Consider the following 19,907-nt stretch of genomic DNA (forward strand, 5'->3'; position numbering starts at 1 on the left):
CTCCAATCTCCTCCGGTTTTATGGCTACCAAACTAGCCCTAAGTTCTCTCCAATCCTCTTCCTCTTCAATTTCCTTGCCATCAAACATGCACTTAGACCATCTCTATCAGAACATCTATATGGGTCTGCAAAACATTGATTTGCATTGTAAACTGCACTGTTTACGGAGTGAAGTTTAAAATATGAAGTGAGATAATGAATGAAATAGGAGGTTGCGCTGGAGATTGACTTAGTGTCTTACAAGATCCCAAAATTGCTATTGTGTTAGGTTGTCTTCAGTGAATAATGTAAAATAGGGGATATAAAACTATAGATGACACTGTTAGCAGAATAAAGTTTAAAATAAAGATATGATAAAGAATCTGCTGGAGATCATCATTTCATGCTTGTAATTCTCTGTTTTCTTTTTTTTTGTAGTCGTTCGGTCTCCGAGGCCATAATATATTAGGTGGGAGTTTTCCCCTCGAAAAGCCAAAAAAAAAAGTAACAGCACGTAACAAAGTGCAAAAACATGTTTGTAGCAATAGGTGAGATAATAGCATCGAATTCTAAACTTGGGACAAAAGACTTCACCCATCCTGCGAAATTTCGTCACACGCGAGGATTGAGCATACAACACTGTACGTGTTCCATGCTCGGGCAGAGAGACCCAAGAGACAGAAAAGAGTTGAATGTTCCTGATTTGTTATTTTAGGCTAGTTGGAGAATTTTATTTTTTTAAGGGATATCTATTTTCCTAAAGAAAAATGAACTAATTTTTCTTGAAAAAATAAGGTTATCAAACTAGCCCTTACCAAAGTAAAGAGACTCCTAAACCGTTTGCATTATGATAAACAACATACACAAGACTACTACGTAACCAAGCACTGCACCCAAGCAATATAACAACGTACTACGTGTATATATGGATAAATTAAAATTTCAATTTATGAACTGTGTTTCGATGTACAGCAGGGGGCTAGACTTCAGACGTGTTAATATAAGGACGAATAAAAAAAATAAATACGAATTATGACATTTCTCCCGTTATACACCCGCTGTTAACTGTCTGATGCACGAAAGACTATGCGTCCCGTGCACTGGCACCCGATACGAGTTTCCTAAGCAGTAGCATTATAAAGAGCCGTACTTTAATTTTTACACGAGCTATGACCAGAAGGAAGACCTTTCTTTCAGTGATTGCACCCTGGACCTGGAGCGCGGATGGCCAATGCGGATGTCAGAAATGCCCATTTCCCACTAAAAAACATGCTGGAAATGCCTTTGCTCCTTTTGGGGAGTGGAAGAAGCCACGCATGGCTTCCATCACAACGACGGGGTCCCGGCTTCATCGCCTTCCTGGCCAACTTTTCTTGCTCGGTAGTGGGGCCTGTCACCTCCGTTGGTGTTAAGAGGAGCGACGACACCACCATCTGCAGCAGCTCGCTCACTGCCGCTGTTTCTTTGCTGCCTAACAAGGACCTCTGGCACGATGAAGGCAGCTTCTTCACCAGGAATTTGTCCCTGATGAGCGCCTTCAACTTGCTAAAAACAGAAAAGCTGCTGCCACTATCTTTGGTTGTCATCACACTAATAATGGGTGAACGGGACTTCCCGGTCGTCGCCTTGCTGACGTCGTCGTCGCTTGCTACGGGATTATTATTCAGGTGGAAGCTGACCTTCTTCGATGGCTCAACGTGGTGGAAGAACGTCTTGGGCGCACCCACCGTTGAGACGAAGAGCCCATGCTTGACGTCAACCCTCTCGCATAGGTCGAAAGATGCATTGGGGTCGGCGTCGTCACTGAACCCAATAGCGAAGTCGTCAGGTTGAGATTGCGAGAAGATGGGTGCAGTGTCTAGGCCGCCGGCGCTAGTGGGATTGGTCAGGTGACCGGCTTCTCCTGCAATCTAGCTCCGAGTTAGTGTATGAACAGTGAAGCATGAAGGTACTGTATGTGTTACAGACATACAATGCCCTATATATCTAAGATTTGCATACCTGAAATGTCAGCAGTGTCCGATATGGGGTATTGTGTGATGCAGCAGTCTGTTGGAATCTGAAAAAATCAGTATCATGTTAATAGCACGAGAAGGTGAGAGAGGTTATGTACGTGTACAAGCATCACACCCGCAATTCTCATGAAGTCGAGTAACTAATTACCTCTCCTAGGTCGTCATTGTTGTGCAGCCTCACTCCTCTAAGGTTCTCTACTCGCCTCTTCTCTTCCTTGAACTCCTCCATGTCAGCGATCTCAACCAACCTAACCGGTTCATCGACACGGACCGGCTTCGGTGAGAAGCCTGAAGATGTGCCAATGCAGTCCATGTGGTAGAAATTGTCGGCCTCCTCTTTAGCCTTCACCCCAAACTCAAAGAGGGAAGATAGTTCGTTGACGTAGTGGGTGTCGCTGGTGCTGCTCGTGCCAGCGCCTGCCCACATTTCTGCAGCGTAGCTGCTGCTGGTTCCGTTGATTAGCTCCTGGGAGGCCGACGCCACGGAGAGGAACTCTTGAAGGATGTCAACCTCGTTGTTGGGGTTGCTGCTGCGGAGCACGCTCGCCTTTGTGTCGAGGCTGACGTCGTGTGGGAAGTCTTCCACTTCCAGGGGAGGTAATGAGAGCCTGTGCTGAAGCCTTGCACATTCCAGTGCAACATCCACCTAAGCCGTAGACAATATATGAAATGCACATGTAAGCACTTAATTAGTGTTCTTTGCCGTGCTGAAAATACTAGCATTCTTTGTAGGGTATACCTTGGATGGGAGGCATGAGAAGCTGGAAGAAGCTGGATTCGTGAAGAAAGGATTGGTTGCGTTAAAGGCGTCTTCGCTCAGAAACTGCATCCATTTGGCATCCTCGTGAGGTGCACTCATCTGCATCCCGAACAACCCACCATGCATGGAGGAGTCCATTGGCGCCTCTGTCGGGAACGAGAAACTGCTGCTGTCGAAGTCATCACCTCTAACATCACTGGACAAGTCCAGCGTTGGGGAGCGCTCAACGCTGCTTCCCATCCACTGAGTTTGCTCGATGGGGTGGTGCACTGCGCCATAATGCTCTATGATTTTTGGCCCAGGCGCTGTCTTCTTAAACACTCGGCACAAAGCATATGCGTCCTGTGAACACAAATGCAAGCAGTTCATATATGTCAGAGAAGCCTAAGCCCGTGTGATGTTTCATACTAGCTGCTGGTTAGGGGTTTCAGGAAATAAAAAGAAGGGTTCAACAAGTGTGTAACGTTGCACCTGTAAGCCAGTGTCAGTCTCGCATTCCCTCTCGTCGAGGCGGTACTCATGCATGACCCAATCAGTGCGAGAACCATGTGGAGCTCGGCCCCGATAGTACACCAGGGTCTTCTTCATACCAACTGCACGCCTATGCGAGTTCACTTTTCTGTCCTTCCCAGTTGCCTTCCAGTACCCAGATTTTGTTGCGCGGTTTGTCCTCGATCCATTTGGGTACTTGCGGTCCCGAGGGCTGAAGAAGTACCATTCAAGGTCTTTGCTCGGAAGAAATGATTTTTCTGCACATTTAATTAAGGGAGATGTCAGATATACAAAAAAAAATGTACAGCATAGATGTGAAAATTTATCTGCATGGGTATGTGATAGTCATTATTAGAATTCAAAGTTAACCAAGATATAGACTACCATATATAGTTGAAAATGGAATTAGGCCAATATCATTTTGTATCTTGGAGGCTGTGCACTTTAGTTCATTTTCTTGACATCTGTCCATCTCAAGCCCCTTTCTTAGTTTCTTGCTTTATTTTGCCACTCTAAGATGATAAAAAGAATCATCTTTATTTTATTTTTTCATTCGATCACTGTTTCTAACAGCACTCAATTCGTACAATGCTATGGGTAATTTTTAGTAGGGAATATATATATGACTGGCAATCTTGAAAGCCAACAAGTGGATAAAGAGAATATATCTTTTCTTGAAATCTATGTGAGACTGACATGACCCAAAATATATAAGCTTTAGCTTTGTTGTTACTGGGATAAAGGATTTCCTTTCCTTTTCAAGCAACCCAATGCATGATAACCTTTACACTTGGCAGAATTTGCCATGCCTTCGTGTTATTTTCAGCCAAAAAGCGCAAGATATATCTATATTCATGCTTTCGGTGTGCATGAAACATTTCAAAGAAAACAAATTCCGTAATATGGTTAATCTCAGTTTTATTTCCAAATCAGTATGGAAAATATAGCTTTTATAAACATGCTCCTTTTTATTATTGCAAAAAAAAAAACAGAAACAGTGTCTGATATGCTTCAATCAAACGTAAATTGGAATTCTATAAAAATACATAATAACATAAATACATATAAAGCAAGCACTAAACACATAAAGCCATCCTATATAATAAACTGCGATTTGCAAGAGCTAGTGATGCCTATCAAGTATAGTATAGGTCTTCCGGTGAAGTGCCCACTAAGAAGGGAACATGAGCTTATTCTTTCCTCAAGAGCAAGGATTGAACAGTAGTAAAATAAGATTGCTTAGGGTGTGCACAACATGGCAACCAATACAAATATTTGAAGCTATATATGTATGTATGTGCTTCCCGTGTAGGGAAATAAAAGGTGTAAGATGTTAAAACCCTATTGCAAGCAAAATTGCAATTTAGTTTTGAAAGGACGGGCAAAATCTTCGCCGCAAGTTTTATTAAAAGAAATAAACAAGTATTGGGAATTACAAGTTGCAAATACATTAATTCGCAACAGAATCAGAACTTGGAAAGAAGGTGTTCCATAACTACTTAGGAATGCTTACATACTCTGGCCGATAATATATCAAGCAAACCAGTGATGATAGCTACTTCATAATGCCAACTTGGTTCATCAAGAGTCAAATATGAACAGCGAGATCAATCCTAGGATGGATATGCACATACCTGGCAGATCCCAGGGCTCACACTTGTAAAGATCAACCTCTGGAATGATTTCGAGCTCTATCTGTCTCCCGTTGATCTTCCTCTTAAGGTAGCAGATGATGAGTTCCTCGTCAGTGGGGTGGAACCTGAAACCAGGAGGCAAACTGACTGGCGCCATTGCTCCCTCTGCCCTTCCTCGCAAAAAAATCCTCACAGCAAAAGTCTGCTTGGAGCTTTGCAGTCGCCTGGCAGCAATGCTATCCGAAGCAAAAATTATGGACAGCCAACCAGGCCTGCTCAACTAGCTCTATATGAATGAATGGTCAGCTACAAATAATGTACACAGCCTGAAACACAAAAAAAATATAGAAGAGAGACGTAAGCTGCAGAAATTTAACCGAGATCGTCGTATGTAATGTAACAAAGAGGAGGTGCAGTAGACAGGCAAGAGGGAGAAGGAGACCTGGGCTAATGGCAGGCGCGCGCATGAGGAAGGAGAGAGAGGGAGGGAAAGGAGGAGGGGGAGGGGTTGTGGCTTTATAGCAAAGTTTGGGAGATTATTTTATGCTGGGATTCTTGTCATCTTTCACATGAAGCTATATTACCCCTCTCTCTCTCTCTCTCAAACTTTGGCTTTTGCTTTTGCTGTGTCCTGCGTCAGTAGCTTTATATCGGTGAATAGAATAGAAATATCCCAATCTTCTCTTCTTGTCTTTGGCAGCCAAAGCGAGCTGGTGTAGCCGCAGCAGGACTGTAGGATCGGAAGGCCATTGGCTGCTTTGTGGGCCACCAGAGCAATGCCTAGTCAGCTCCCCCGTTGGAAAGGGTGAGGGGCCCAAGGTTGGTACTCGATTCCCCGCACCTTTTTCCCTTTGACGGTTTACGTCACGTTCCCACACGGACCCCCATGTAGATTTGCCGGCAGGTGGGGGCCTCCCTGCCTCGATGCCTGTGCCTGAATCTGCATGATTAGCAGCTAATCCATGTACAGTACTGTTTGTGCCGCCAGTACTTTTGCCAGAAGCGATTATCTGTCTCAACTGACTCTTAATTTTTTTTTTCCCCTGAAGCGGAGTGGCAACCAACCAACTCTGGGCTAAAGTTCGTCTGTGCTTCTGTCCCCCATGTTAATGCTAGCTAGAGGGGTGAATGTGTGCTGCATGCCATAGCCCATATGGTTACTGTTACTGGTCGGTGCACAATGGCTGCGTGCATGCCGGCAGTACGTAGCTCAGCTCACCTGCCGAAACAATGCCAAGAGACAAGCAAGTCAGTTGAGCGGATTCCCAGACGAACTTATTACTGATACCAGCAGAATCGAATGTAAAAACACTGTGCGATCCAATGTATCTGCTTGTGAGAACGATATATATACAAGCAAAGCATGATAGTTTGACATGCATGCTCCGGTTCAGGTAGCTGTGTTGCTAACTCGGATTCAGAGCACCGGAAACCCAGGCTTACATATACGCAAAAGGCTTCTGTTGGAGCTAGCGAGCGAGCGAGCAACCAGCAGATGGCAGATACTCCTCAAGGACCCCACTACTAGTACAAAGTGGACTTCGTTAACTTCACATCACATCTTGGCAGCCAAAATAGCATATCAAGAGATTAATTAAACCACCGCCCCCTGCTGAAGTCGGCAGGAACCTAAGACAAATAAGAGCCATTTTCTTCAAAAGAGCAGAAAAGGAAACTAGGAGGTCCAATTCAGAACACCGGAGCTGAATGAGACAGGTTGTCTTGTGCAGCTGACGACGGACGGACTGACACGGCCGATCTCAATTCTCAGTGTCCAATGAAATGAACTAGCCAGCCAATGATGGCGTTGGCCACGACCACGATCCCTCAGCAGCCAGCAGCAAAACAAAGGGAAAAAAAAAGGAAAGGTGGGTTATCCATGGAACGACCTACTGCGACGGCCAGACTTTCGACACGTTCCACTGCTAGGCCTACATGGCAAGGGCTGGGTCCCGGGAGCTTTCGGGGCCCCCCACAACTTGCGGCTGCTGATGCATAGCTTGTGGGCCACTTTTCCTTTTTATCAATCCATCCCGCTCCAGCTTTAGGTTCCTTTCCCCTTTTCGAGTTTATGCTTTCTCCCCACACACAGCCGGGTACCATCTCAAGGTATTCTACTACACTGCTCCTCCTACCCGTAGCGTATTATGTACACATACATACATACCAGAAATACGCATATGGAATAGCATGATTGATGAGTATAAGTTGTTACGTTCAAAATGGCAATTCACTGGATTTTGGGCCGCAGACAACTACTAATACATGTTATCTATTTGCTCGTTTCTGTTAACCATGCTTAAGATTTGTGGCTACGACGCTAAAGCCCACATGGTTTTTACAACGTGAGGGAGGTGGCAAACAAGTCGGCCGATCCAACAGCCTAGAGGTGAACAGGAAGAGCACACATGACGCAGGTAGTTTAAGATTTAAAAGCAATGACTCTTAGTAACTCTTACCTGGCAATGATGGACTTAACCAAATGGTAAAGTACGGTTAGCCAGCTCAATTCATAAGGAGACCCAGATCTCACAACTTCACGTCGCCTTTGAGGAATGCAGGAAGAAGAAAGGGAGAATTTAGCCCACCTGGACCCAGAAGATCAGCTCATGCATCTTCGTAATGATGCCAAAGACAAAAACATACTAATCAGACTAATCATTAAGGTCTAATCAGCATGTGTTCAATTCAATTTGAAAATGATTACCTAACTCCCCCAAAAAAAGGGCAATACATTCTCTGTTCATTTTTGAACAAGATCATTACTTCTCTTTAAAGTCTTGGACGTTGAGCTTTAGTTCAAAAAAATGAAACTGGTCCAAAATCCTTCTTTCTATTTCCCTGAAAATTTTTCCGGAGTTCGGACTAATCACCGTCCGTCAGAACTAGTTTCGATAAAAAGGTGAACAGGGAGCAATATACTAATGCGCTGAGGAATAATCCACAGAACTTTGGAGGTGGTGTTGGGATCAGACCTTGAGTGCCCACATTGAAATCCACCAAGAGATGGGTGGCCTCTGCGAGCGGCAAGCAAAGTACTTCAACCTGGATAGAAAACTAATAATTACAATCAAGATATGCTGAGATATATTCCGTTCAAAAGCATTTCAGGGAAGTTATTTAATCACAAAGGTTGCAGAGCTGAATGCAGTGTCGGTTCTGATTACGAGAGAAGAGGAATCAAAAGAAAAGAAACGGCAACAGTGTAGCCGAAAGGGTAGGCCACCCCTATCCTCCCACTTTTGAAAGCCCAAAAGTCGGCCATTGTTCAAGTATCTTGGCTTCCACAGGGAATCAGATAGCCCGAACAAGGAAAGAGATCTGAATACCTTGAACCAAATGGCGAAGCAATACGATATGGGTAATATAACTGGGAAACAAAACTTTACATGTTTCCCGTGTAGACAGTTCTTGGTGTTCAACTGGGAAGGCATAAAGTTTCAGTTTCTCCTGTACCATTCCAAAACTCCAAAATCAGTTCCCACTAGTACCGTTTCTTGACTGGTACTAAACTGGTGATTAATAGCTGCAGGACCAATGTGTCCTGTAAAGTATCTCTGATTGGCATTCAAAGTGTCATGACATGTCCATTCTAAAAATTTTCAATATGTGTGCATGATGGTGCTGAGGGAAGTAAGAATTGGTTGACCGTCCTTCTAGGTTTGGATTAAGTAAAAAAAATGACTATGTTTATAAAAAATATTATCAACATTTGTTTCTCCAAATAGGTTTACTTATTAATTTTTTGGAAAAATAGCAGGAGCTCTGCCTTTCATTAAAGCGGAAAAGAGGGTACATAGAAACAGATAACATTCATCTCATCAGGAGTACACCTCCTGCTGGGAGAGATTAGAAGAAATGGACCAGCAGGAGCCAAGATAGAACTGGAGACTAAACACCATACTAATCACCAGACCCAGCTGCTAATGGATAGCAACACTCTTGAAGAGTGAAAGGCTCTCTTTAATTTTCCTTCGGTTACGCTCTTTCCAGATATTACACATGGTGTAGATCACAGTTCCATTGAATTCTCTTCTGTGGTCTCTCGTGATGTGAGAAGTCGTCAATTCCCACCACTCACTAATGCTATCGAAGTTTGTTGGGTTTGCTTGATGCAGCAATGTCAGTCCTTCCTAATTGAGAATCTGATTCCAGACTTCTTGGGCCAAAGGGCACTGCAAACAAAGGTGGGGTCCACTTTCTAGAGGTCCATGGCAAAGTGACCAGGTTATTTTGGATAAGAATCCATGCAAATAGTTTACTTATTCTCAGATCTTGATGTCCAGATGTGCTGACCTTGTGACATCTGTGAGAGCCTAGAAACTGGGCTCTGTAGGTTGAGTTGGTGGAAAAAATCTCATTCGGGGTCTATTTCCAAGTGATGGAGTCAGCAACATCCGGTTGAAGGTGAATGTGCTGAATTCTAATCCACAGCGAAACAAATTCCTCAATTTGCGTGGATGTTGTAACTTTGTTCCTGAGGGCCTCTATCCAAGCATTGTTGGAAAGCTCTTGTGCAACTGATTTGTTCTTCCTTTTCACTAGCTTAAAGAGGTGTGGGGCTATATTTCGGGGGGCTTCTCCATCCAACCAACTATGATGCCAAAACATTGTCTTTGTGCCGTTGCCAAGTGTCACTGAGGTGTAAGCCTGAAACAGAAGGTTGTCTTGCAGCCCAACGCAGGGCTTCTCTTCAATGGTCCACTCCCGCCAAAGCCACCGAAGGCGGAGAGCCCGACTAAATTTGTCAAAGTCAAGAACTCTAGGCCACCCAAATTCTTTGGTCTGCACATTGTAGGCCAGTTGATTAGATAGTGGCCTCCATTCGTTTCCTTTCCCTTCCATAGCAAGGATTTGCGAACTTTGTCTATATGCTTCCTAGCCCAAGCCAAATAGGTTTATTATAGAAACATATTCGACAGTTACTTTATTACGCATCATAAATATTAATACATGTTCATACATATTTAGTTAAACTTGAGATTTATTGACTCCTCGACAAGAATGACATCATTTTATTGGGTTGGAGAAAATATAAGTATTCATTGTCTAGTCATCAAATCAGATCTGCGATTGCAACAGAAAACAGTACTGAAGCATTTCTCGTGAAAGAAACGTACTTTAGACTGTAATACTGGATGCCACTTCACGTAGTTGTAAAATCATTGATGCATAGTAAAGCATGGTCGAAATTTTAGGGCAAACCCAATGTGAAAAGTAGCATAAGAATAAGTGAATTACTAGGCTGAAGCCAAGGCCCAGCTACAATTTGGTCCATGGAAAAGATAGCACTACCTTTGACCTGCTGACTTCAGAGAGAAAAAGGAGCTGTCATTTTCAGTTATGCTACAAAACTACTGTCACTAGGTACATACTAGTGTCATGGGGCAAGTAACAGACAACTATAGCAGCTTAATGTGCAGAGTGCAGAACTGTAGCAACTATCAGCTGCAAATGTAATTATTTCAATCAACTTCTAGTTCTGATAAGTGATAACATTCTCACAGCCTACAAGTAAACATGTGCCTTCATAATCGCAGGCCATTGTGATTATGCTTGTTTTATTATGTTACAACCAAATGGTAAGACTGCATGGGTTAGAAGGTATAGATAGTATACCACTTACAACAAAGAACACTCTACTCAGTATGAGAACAAACATTGGGGGAAGACAAACTTGCTCCTTCAGTTTTCTTGTTGTATACTATATACTTAAAAAAAAACTCGGACGGGGAGGGAAAGACCGCCCTCCTGGTATTCCATATAAGAAGATACCGAAACAATGGTCCCGGCCGAGAAAATCCCCGAACCCTGGCCCCCCAAGACTAAGAATAACTTGGGCAAGCAAAAAAGGTCATGGAAGATGCATGCCTGCAGAGCTTGCAGCAACGACAAGAAAAACATGACAAAATGCAAGCTTCATCAGGAAAAAAGCAAAGTATGAAACTGAGGTCAACATCAAACCAAAAGTTTATTCTATCTTTATTCATTGGATGTTTTATCTTTATTCATTGGACGCCACAAGCAGATTTCTAAGATACGATCATGGATCTTGCACATGTTTAACATGCTTATTACTTTTCTGAGTGCAAATCGATAAAGCAAGAAATCTTGTTAGCTTCTCCTAGCCTCCAAGAACTGCTGCCTAGCTGGTTATTACCAACACGTAATGCTATAGAAATATCAATGTGCTAGCATTCCCTTACTATATTTTAGAATCCAATATAAAACAATACCTCTGTTTTTCAAGAAATTAGTTTTACCATGGATGCACAATGTGTCCGAAATAATGGTATTAAGAAGCTCACATTCATATAAAACTTCTAGTCATAAAACATCGGCTATTTTTTTCTTGAACACACACTTAGGCGTGTGTACTTCAGCTATTTAAATGGTTGGTTTCTCTTGATAGAAGCAACATAATGATACGAGCATCATAGTATCCAGCTCCATGAAAAAGGAAAAGAAGATGATAAGAGAGAAAAAGGAGCTGTCATTTTCAGTTATGCTACAAAACTGAATGGCGTCAAAAGAAATGGCAGCATTAAAGCAGAATTCTGAATACAGGGGCTATGGACTGGGTTTTCAAATTGCCTGCCCCACATGCATGCAAATGACATACTGAATATAAGGTACTCCCTCCGTTTCGTTTTAGATGTCACCGCTATTTATGGAATGACTGTTGGAAACGACTTGTTAAAAGAAACGGATGGAGTAATAAAGAGAGTGCAAACCTAATCTAGTCAGAAAGGTTCAGATCAAAATGGTTCATGCCTTTTATGCACTCACACGTATGGTTAGTTTTAGACCACTCATGTAAAAAACAGTGTTAAGAAATATCATTAGATTTAAATAATATAATTAAAATCCGCTAATTTTTTTAAGTAAACATGAAACAAAAATTGCTATTAGAAATTAATATTAGATGGCAACAGCGAGATTTTGCACCTACATTGGTCGTGAGTTCCTTATGGCAGAAGCAGAAACAGAACTCCACCCAAAGAACTAAACTTTGCTTTTTAAGCATAAGTAACGTAAGTATGACCGAGTTGTTTCGATTCCTACCTCTGCACTTATTGTTGCGCAATATTTGCAGCAAACGCCTGCACATACAAATCAAGAACATAAAAGCCCGTGCTAATTTGGAAGTGGATTCGCTGCTTCCATTTGCTTATGTTATTAGAAAAACAACAAAAGTTGAGTTTAACCTAAGAAAAAAAATATAACCCCATCATAGTTTCTTTAAACGAACCAGACAAAGTTTGCCGATTATATTAAAAAAGGAGAAACCTGCAACACAATACAGGGCGCACAAACAACCCAGACAACAGCAACCCCCCACACACAATACCCATCCCGAGTAATCGTTGCCGAGCTCAACACAAGTGATGAGCAGCTCAGACTCCCCAAGACAAGCAGCACATGGCCAACGGAAACCACGGCGACGGCTACAAACACCGGCACATGAGATGGAAGACTTCAGGTTCTGATCTTAAGGCCAGGGTCACTACAGTGAACATCATAGTTAACTCTGGAATGAAACTCCACTTCAAGCTTCAGGTTCATTTGCACCATATCAGCATATATTGAACATCTTCAAGATGCACCCCCAGTTCACATCTTAAGGCCAGGGTTTTGTGAAAAGGGTAGTATGCCTTCACAAACTCTATTTGCAAGTCGTCCGACTAATCGTGATTAGTCGGGCTGGTCGCCTGCTAGTAGGCGATTAGGAGGACACGACCAGAATGTCTAGTCGTCCGATTAGGCGTCGATCTGGGCGGTTAATCGTCCAACTAATAGGATTCTGGTCGTCCTATGGCGGCTGCGATTTTCTATTAGGCTTAACCCTTTTTTCGGCCCATCTACAGTAAGCAACATATAGTTTGCCCATGGTCAGCCAAATCCCTATCCCTGCCTAACCAAAACCCTACCAGCCGCCAACCTTCTTCAGAGTTCAGACCACCGACGTGGTGTGGCCTAGCCCTGCTACCCTCTGTCGCCGTCCAGTCACCGACGACTGCTCAAAGCTCCACTGCTCCAGTCACCTGCGACTGGTCCAAGCTCCAGTCACCTGCGCCGCCGCGGCGTCTCCAGTCCACCGGACCAACAGCAGTGACCCTCAGTCGAGATGGGCTCGTCATTTGAAGGTAGCACCTGATCCCCTCCTTCTCTCCCTTTCCTATCTTACCACTGGAATGTTGTAGTTCACAGGATGTATGTAGATTGCATAGTAGTATCTGCATCTCTGTCTCTGTTGTCTGTTCAGAGTTTGATGGTGGCTGTGGACATGCTAATAATGTTGAGGTCATATTCCCTGAGTCCAATGTGGTCGGCAGTGCAAGTGGAAGTGCTTTTGTTCCTCCTGTGACCTCAAATGCTGATAGCACTGGTCCTGTTCATTACAGCTTGTTGAATCTGTTGTATGCATTGTGCAATTGTGCATTTTCAGGTCCATACAAAAAAAAGAGGAACCGACTAGAACACCATAGGCTTAATAAATTGGTCTATGTCAGTTACAACAGAAAGATGGAAAATAGGTTTCAAACATTAAGAAAGCTAGGATCCAAGGGAAAAAGAAGCAACCCACCGGTGCTTGAAGAGTTTACATGAGAAAATGAATGGGTTGAAGAAAATAATGAAGCAGATGGTGATAACAGCATATGGCATGTTGCGGATGAGGCATTAGGAGCAACTCAGGCTCTTCGAGGCAGAAACTTGCCAAGAATGGCTGTTGCAGGTATTGGTTTGTCTTCTCAGCCTCAACGAACCTATGTTAGGACAAGGAAGCGTTCAATAAATGCAGAAGCTCAAGATATTGGAGAAGATGACAGTGATGCTCAAGAAGATGGTGCTGCTGCAGTACAAGCAGAAGTAGAACAACAACAAACACAAGAAACAGCTGGAGATACGGATGAAGATGGTGTTGCTGCTGATGCATTTTGCTTGGATGCTGATCTGCTCTAGGTAGCAGCCAGCAGGTAATGCATTACTGCTTGTACTAGTAATCTAGCATTCAATATTTCAATTTCAGAGTTCACACTTTCAGTTCTGCTGCTACTAAGTTCAGTAGCTACTAAGTTCAGACTTTTAGTTTCAGAGTTCTGCTGCTACTAATTATGACTATATTGCTTTTCAAGTTTTCAGTATGTTACTAAGTTTTCAGAGTTCAGACTTATATAATGTCTATTGCAGATTTGCGGTATTGCAGACTTGCAGTATTGCTTATATATAGTTATATACATATGTCCATAAATCTATAGGATGATTTGTTAGACTGTGTGTGTGGGCCGGCACCACTGTTGGGCTGCCGGCCCATTAGGATTAGGGTTAAGTCTATATTGTAACTCCTTCTCTGTGCAATACATTGAGCACTACAATTCCCGCATGGTATCAGATTAGAGTTTCCCACATAGAGTTTCCTCCCTCCCAGCCCCACAGCTGCCACCCCATCTCTGCCCAGGTCCAGCCGCCACCGACTTTCGCGCCGCCGCACCAGGGGCGGCCACATCCGAGCCGCTGGCCCCCTCTCCTCTACTCCCCGCTCCCAACCTCCGCCATCGGCCTCTGGCTGGGGCAGCCCTGGCCTCCCCGCCTTCCCCGCTCGCGGCGCGGGCGCGTTCGTGTGCCTTGCCCCCAACCTCCTCCGCTGGCCGCCGCGCACGGCGGTCCCCCTTGCGCACCTATCCCGCCCGCCCCACCTCCCGCGATGGTGGCGGCGCCCTCCCTCCCCAACGCCGGCGCGGGCACGGCCCAACACCCGCTCCACCACGTCGGCTCCCTCCTCCTGCTCGCCGGCGCAGCCCCCGGCGCGCCTACCGCCGGCAGATGGCCATGGCTCCCCCACGGCGGCGCCAGCCACGGCAACGCGCACGCGGGTCCAGCAGCCGGCCCAGATCCGCCGCCGCTGGCCCTCATGGCGGCCGATGCCGCCCCTCCCCTTCTCAAGCCGCAGCATTGTCGCCTCCCTAGTCGCGGGCGTGACCATCCTTCCCCATCTAGGCACGGGCGCGGGTCTCCGCCCCGCCGTCGTGCTCGCCATGGGCTCCCTCCCCCTCTTCGTCGTCCGTCCCCAGCCCGACGCAGCTGGCGCGGCGGCCCCTCCTCCGGCTCCTTCTACCCCCGCGCTTCCCCACGGTGGCTCCCTCCCCTGTCACCTCCGGCGCCGCCTCTCCATGCGGCCATCTTCCCCGGCGCAGCGCTCAAGCCTCTAGGGCCCCGCTCGGGCTCGCCCTAAGCGCAGCTGCCATCTTCGGCCGCCTCTCCCCTACACCTCGGCGGCGCGACCGCCCCTGCAACCCGTGGCCTGCCCAGATGCGGCCACGATGCTGCTCGCGGGCCCAGATCCGTTGCAGTGGCTCGTCATGGTGCTGGCAACCTCCTAACTGCCCGCGGACACCCAAAAGCGCTAACCTTTCGAGTTTTTTTTGTCGATGGCGTCGACACCCCTTGCGAGGCTCGATGAAGGCCCCTGCCCGACTGGATCCGCCCCGTCGCCCTTCCCCTTCCCTGCCTTCGTTGGATCCGTCGCTGTCGCGGCTTTCCCGGCCAGATTCACCGTTTTTGCGATCTTCCCGGCTAGATCCATCGTCCCTTTGGCCGGATCGCCGTCTTCCAGGCTGGATCCGTCGCTGTCGTGGCCTTCCCGGCCGGATTCGCCGTTACCCCTTCTATTCTTCTGCGGGCGCGGCCACCATGACCTGCGCAGACGCGTGCGCTGCCACCGGCCTCCCTGGCGGGGCTCCTCGACGTCCGGACAATCGAAGAAGCAAGAAGGTCGGCCTGCTGTTGCTCTTTTGTTGTGTCGCCTTGCCGACCGTTGATGCTCGAACGTCGACCCCTCTCGAAAAACAGGCTACTGCGGCGTGTCTCCTGACCACGACCACCTCGACTTTAGCTACCTCAGCATCCAGGGGATATCATCTTCTCGAAGTCCACACTGGTCTGTACTCCAGCCGCAACATTCGCACCTTCACGACGCTGCGACTGGGGGGGGGGGGGGGGTTGAACCCGTCGACTCCTAACTTCGGCTTCTACTCCAGTCTCATCGTGTGCAGTGCCCCCATTGTGACTACGGGGGGATGTTAGACTATGTGTGTGGGGGTGGTACCACTGTTGGGCTGCCGGCCCATTAGGGTTAGGGTTAAGTCTATATTGTAACCCCTTCTCTATGCAATACATTGAGCACTACAATTCCCACACGATTAATAGATGACCAGAGGTCGACCAGGACCAATTAGGTGTCCTGATCGTCGCCCTAATCGTGGTTAGGCGCCTGGTCGGTCCTCTAACACGACCAGCTGGTCGCCTGACTTGTAAACAGTGCTCAAAAATGAGTCTATTGTAATGAGAATTTATTTTACCGAGAGTATCCACTTTTATATCTTCATTTACAGTGAAAGAACCACTATGTCATTTGCCATTTCAAGACCCTTTCCTGATCATACAAGTTTTCACCTTCAAGTCACTGTATATAAAAAGCACAGACAAATGCCTTAATGGGTCAATTATCTTATATATCAACAGCCTCACACTCTCAATGAACAGGTTCTTCCTTAGTTCAATGGAAACTAATAGGCAAATGATGAATGGTGACCAATAGAGGCATATCTCAGTACTAATAGGATTTCGACACATAAAAGGCACCACGGACTGTTGTATCGTTGGGGATATTATGTGTGTTTCATCAAAGCGTTATACACAACACCAACTGTATTACTAAGATTTTGGGACATAAATGAATCTGTCTAGCCCTAAACTTCAGCTGTTTTTGTCCAGCGATAGGTAGAAGATTGGAGAAGGTTACAAGCAGAACAGGCCAATAATATTGAAATCAAGCATCAGAGCAACACTACTTATTCAGCAAACATTTCTGTTACCAGAAAAGAAAAGCGGGCTCTATATTTTCCATCCAAGTGCTGGAGCACACACGAGACACTACACGGCATGCCATATTCTCATTTCGCAAAAGCAAAAGGAGACAAATGCTGCCTAAAATGTGTGCTCGCAACAACAAATGCCACACGATCGAATAATTTCAATAGCATTCCATGCTTTGGATCAAACGTTAGGTTCGGTTAAACCTTGCACCAGTTAAACTGACTGGATGAAACGATGGGATGATCGGTGGAACAAGCATACCTGTGCGTACGCAAACCATGAAACCCTTTGAAGCAACATAATGGCTGACGCCCTCAGTTTGATCAGCAACAGTCGGGTTGCTTCCACTCGCAACAGTTGAGCATATTGTAACTGGTGGCCACGTACCGGAGGAGGACGCGTGAGGTTGGTCAACAACGGCCGAAGGGGTGTTCGTGTGGAGGCGGGGCTCGAAGGGGATCGGACGAGAAGACGAAGCAGTGGCGGACTGCGAGATGGGGAGTGGAGGTTGGGGCAGCAGCGGCCGGCAACGCGAAGGCGGCCGACCGCACAATGCGCGTCGATCGTGCACCCAAACCGATGTGCTCCGACTCGGCGCCGAACCCACCCCACCCACCGCCAGCGCAATGGTAGCGGAAGGCAACTCTGATCGCCGGACCGCCAGGCCGAGTCCCGTCGCTACCAACAAACTCCTCGGCTTTCGGCCCTGTCCAGGGAATGGGATTTTTTAGCTGGGCTTTCGACCCTGGCCCAAACGCCAACCGGCCCGTTCCCTTTCGCGAGCAAACGGGGGCTGTAGGCTGTAGCCGAAGCGCCTATTTCAATTTTTGCGTGAAAATTTGGCGCCCAAATAAACTTCCAAAACCGATTCCGGTGGCGAAAGCGCCAATTGCGATTACCGAACAAACTTGAAAAATTCCCGGCCGTTTCCAGTTTTGAACCAGATTCACAAGGTACAAAGATTCAGCGAGGAGCGACGAAAATTTCAGAGCCACCATGCCGTTCACAACCTTAGTTTTCATGGGCAACGCAGGTTTTACCCATCACTGCAAAATTCAGCTGTAACAAAGATGAATTGCGGCTACATAAACAAAGATCAATTTCACTCATACGCTTCGAATTCCATTTCGTAACAGAAAACTTTGCACAGCGACAAGAGACCACCAACACCGGATGGAACGAAACCCAAACACAGCTGCTAACCCTAGCACCACCGACCCCCGCACGAGGACCAGGAACCAAAAAATCTTGCATGTACTCATACAGCTTGCACAATGGTACTATGATCTTGCATGTACTCATAACAGAAAACACGACTTGTTTGATGCGGCCTGCTGCGGCTTTAATCCGGCTGCTGTTATGGCTCCGACTTCTATAGTATTGTCTCTATGAATTGCAGCTACAGCAGTCCGAACAGCTACAACAATGATAGCTGACAGCCAGCTGAACAAGCAAGCCGTAATAACCTTGTTCGTGTCCCGTCGTCCTGTCACTAACGTTGTCGCCGCCGTTGTTATCCCCTCCCTTCGCGCCACCGTCGCCGACCACTCTCTCCCTCCGCGAATCTACTATTAGCACTGGCTATATGCTAACAAATAATAAATTAGATTCTTGGAGAGAAAAAAGTTTTTTCAGGTTTGATCAAATTTATACAGTGAAGTAATAACATTTACGATATCAAATATATACAATTAGATTCTCCATTAAATACATTTTCATACTATATCGATTCCGTGTCATAAATCTTTATGATTCTCGCTGTACTTTTGGTCAAACTTATAAAACTTTGACTTTTCAAGAATCTTAGAATGAGTTATATTTTTAGACGAATGGAGTATTAATTTTCTAAAAACTTACGCTCCGTTCGGATGTTAGCATTCAAGGCCATAGAATTGAGATGTGTCCAATACTAAGACTAGGTGGGAGTTGAAATGGGGCTTAAATCCAATGCTAATGTTTGGGTGGCAAGAGAAATTATATCGAGATTTGGAAAGGGAATATTACTGGAGATCGTTGATTCATATTGAATCGCCACCAGCACCTGTGCATACTGCGAAGGTGAAGGTGGATTGCTGCCGGACTGTGAGCAGGGGCTCGTTTGTGTTGCACTTGTGTGTGCTTCGAGCCTTCGTACGGACACGGCGGAGCTTGTTCACGGGCGTGGGTCGGGGCGCTTGGCGATGCTCTATCGATGCCTGTGCAGATGTGCCTGGTATAAAATTTTTAGCATACGACTATACGAGAGCCGGAAAGGTGTACTTGAAAATAGAAAAAAAAATCTACAAAGGGATGTCTTTGCTCCGGGAAGCTGCTCGTGTGTTTTTTATTTTCTGACAAACCCGTGCGAAGCGGTAAGCCTAGCTCTCCTTTCCTTGACAGTACGCCGTAGACACGCGTCGCAGCTGCTATGGGGAAAGGCCGCGCCAAACGCGCAGAAGGCGTGAATAGATGAACGGCTGTACCTTGCTAAAGAGTAAATATGTTATAATAAAATATATTAAAATTTAAAAGGATTAGTTAGTCGGTGCTTTTTAATTAAAGCTTGCTCGATGCGTATAAAGCTTGATAGTATGACATGTTTGTTGTAGCATGGATGAGACAAGTCTTCAAACGATATCAATTTTTTTTACTATTTTTATTTCAAATTTAGGACATACATGCACAAAGGACGAACCTAAGAAAGTTTTATCCAAGTATGATGTGGATTCTTCTAATTTGCTTGTGAAGTGGATCCATAGTGTTGAAATTGCGCATTGTTGTTCTATATTGTCACGTCATGTGTGTTTTATGTCCTTAAAATGCGTAGCCGTGGTGGAATGCACACAGTTTTTTTTCCTGATTTTACGGTATACCTACCTACCTATGCCTTTTAGGGATTGTTTGGTTCCTAAGGAATGGTTACTCGTAATCATTCCTTGCCAAATTATTTGTCTACTTTATATAGTGTTTGATCAACTCGAACAATTCCGTTGTGAATTCCAGCTCAAACGAATAGGCCCTTATCGATTTAGCTAGAGGGATTCGAGGAAAACTCTTATTAGTATTGTGGCTTTGGCGGCGGCGTAGACAGAACTGTCGGCGTTTCGAACCCGGGGGGGTCCCTGGACCGACGAGTAAATTGTCGCCGTGTGCCCCAGTCCAGATGGGTCG

General features: G+C 45.6%; 1 protein-coding gene across 12 annotated transcripts; it reads right to left on the reverse strand.

Annotated features, from left to right (window-relative positions):
- Positions 1-903: 903 nt before the first annotated feature.
- LOC100279912 (uncharacterized) lies at positions 904-17,408 on the reverse strand. 12 transcript variants are annotated; one of them, XM_035962215.1, is made up of 12 exons: positions 17,019-17,363; positions 10,122-10,189; positions 7,856-7,925; positions 7,588-7,721; positions 7,340-7,495; positions 5,323-6,099; positions 4,881-5,206; positions 3,226-3,503; positions 2,734-3,096; positions 2,143-2,640; positions 1,981-2,038; positions 904-1,882 (listed from the first exon to the last, which is right to left on the reverse strand). In XM_035962215.1, exons 7-12 carry the CDS (start codon positions 5,035-5,037, stop codon positions 1,173-1,175), a joined length of 2,064 nt encoding a protein of 687 aa, XP_035818108.1. In that variant the 5' UTR covers positions 5,038-5,206; positions 5,323-6,099; positions 7,340-7,495; positions 7,588-7,721; positions 7,856-7,925; positions 10,122-10,189; positions 17,019-17,363; the 3' UTR covers positions 904-1,172. The 12 variants fall into 12 exon arrangements, with proteins under 12 accessions (XP_035818108.1, XP_035818105.1, XP_035818109.1 ...); XM_035962212.1 differs by having other exon boundaries at positions 7,588-7,745; XM_035962216.1 differs by lacking the exon at positions 10,122-10,189 and having other exon boundaries at positions 7,340-7,468; positions 17,019-17,408.
- Positions 17,409-19,907: the final 2,499 nt, after the last annotated feature.

The sequence above is a fragment of the Zea mays genome, chromosome 9 (genome assembly GCF_902167145.1).
Source record: "Zea mays cultivar B73 chromosome 9, Zm-B73-REFERENCE-NAM-5.0, whole genome shotgun sequence".
Lineage (NCBI taxonomy): Eukaryota > Viridiplantae > Streptophyta > Magnoliopsida > Poales > Poaceae > Zea > Zea mays.

Bases quoted from the DNA above. Each gene is read 5' to 3' on its own strand.
- LOC100279912 (XM_035962216.1), bottom strand. From the start codon at position 5,037: ATGGCGCCAGTCAGTTTGCCTCCTGGTTTCAGGTTCCACCCCACTGAC. The intron at 3,097-3,225 runs GTGCAACGTTAC...TTGTGTTCACAG, and splicing joins AGACTGACACTGGCTTACAG to GACGCATATGCTTTGTGCCG. The intron at 1,883-1,980 runs GTATGCAAATCT...GCTAGATTGCAG, and splicing joins GGACACTGCTGACATTTCAG to GAGAAGCCGGTCACCTGACC.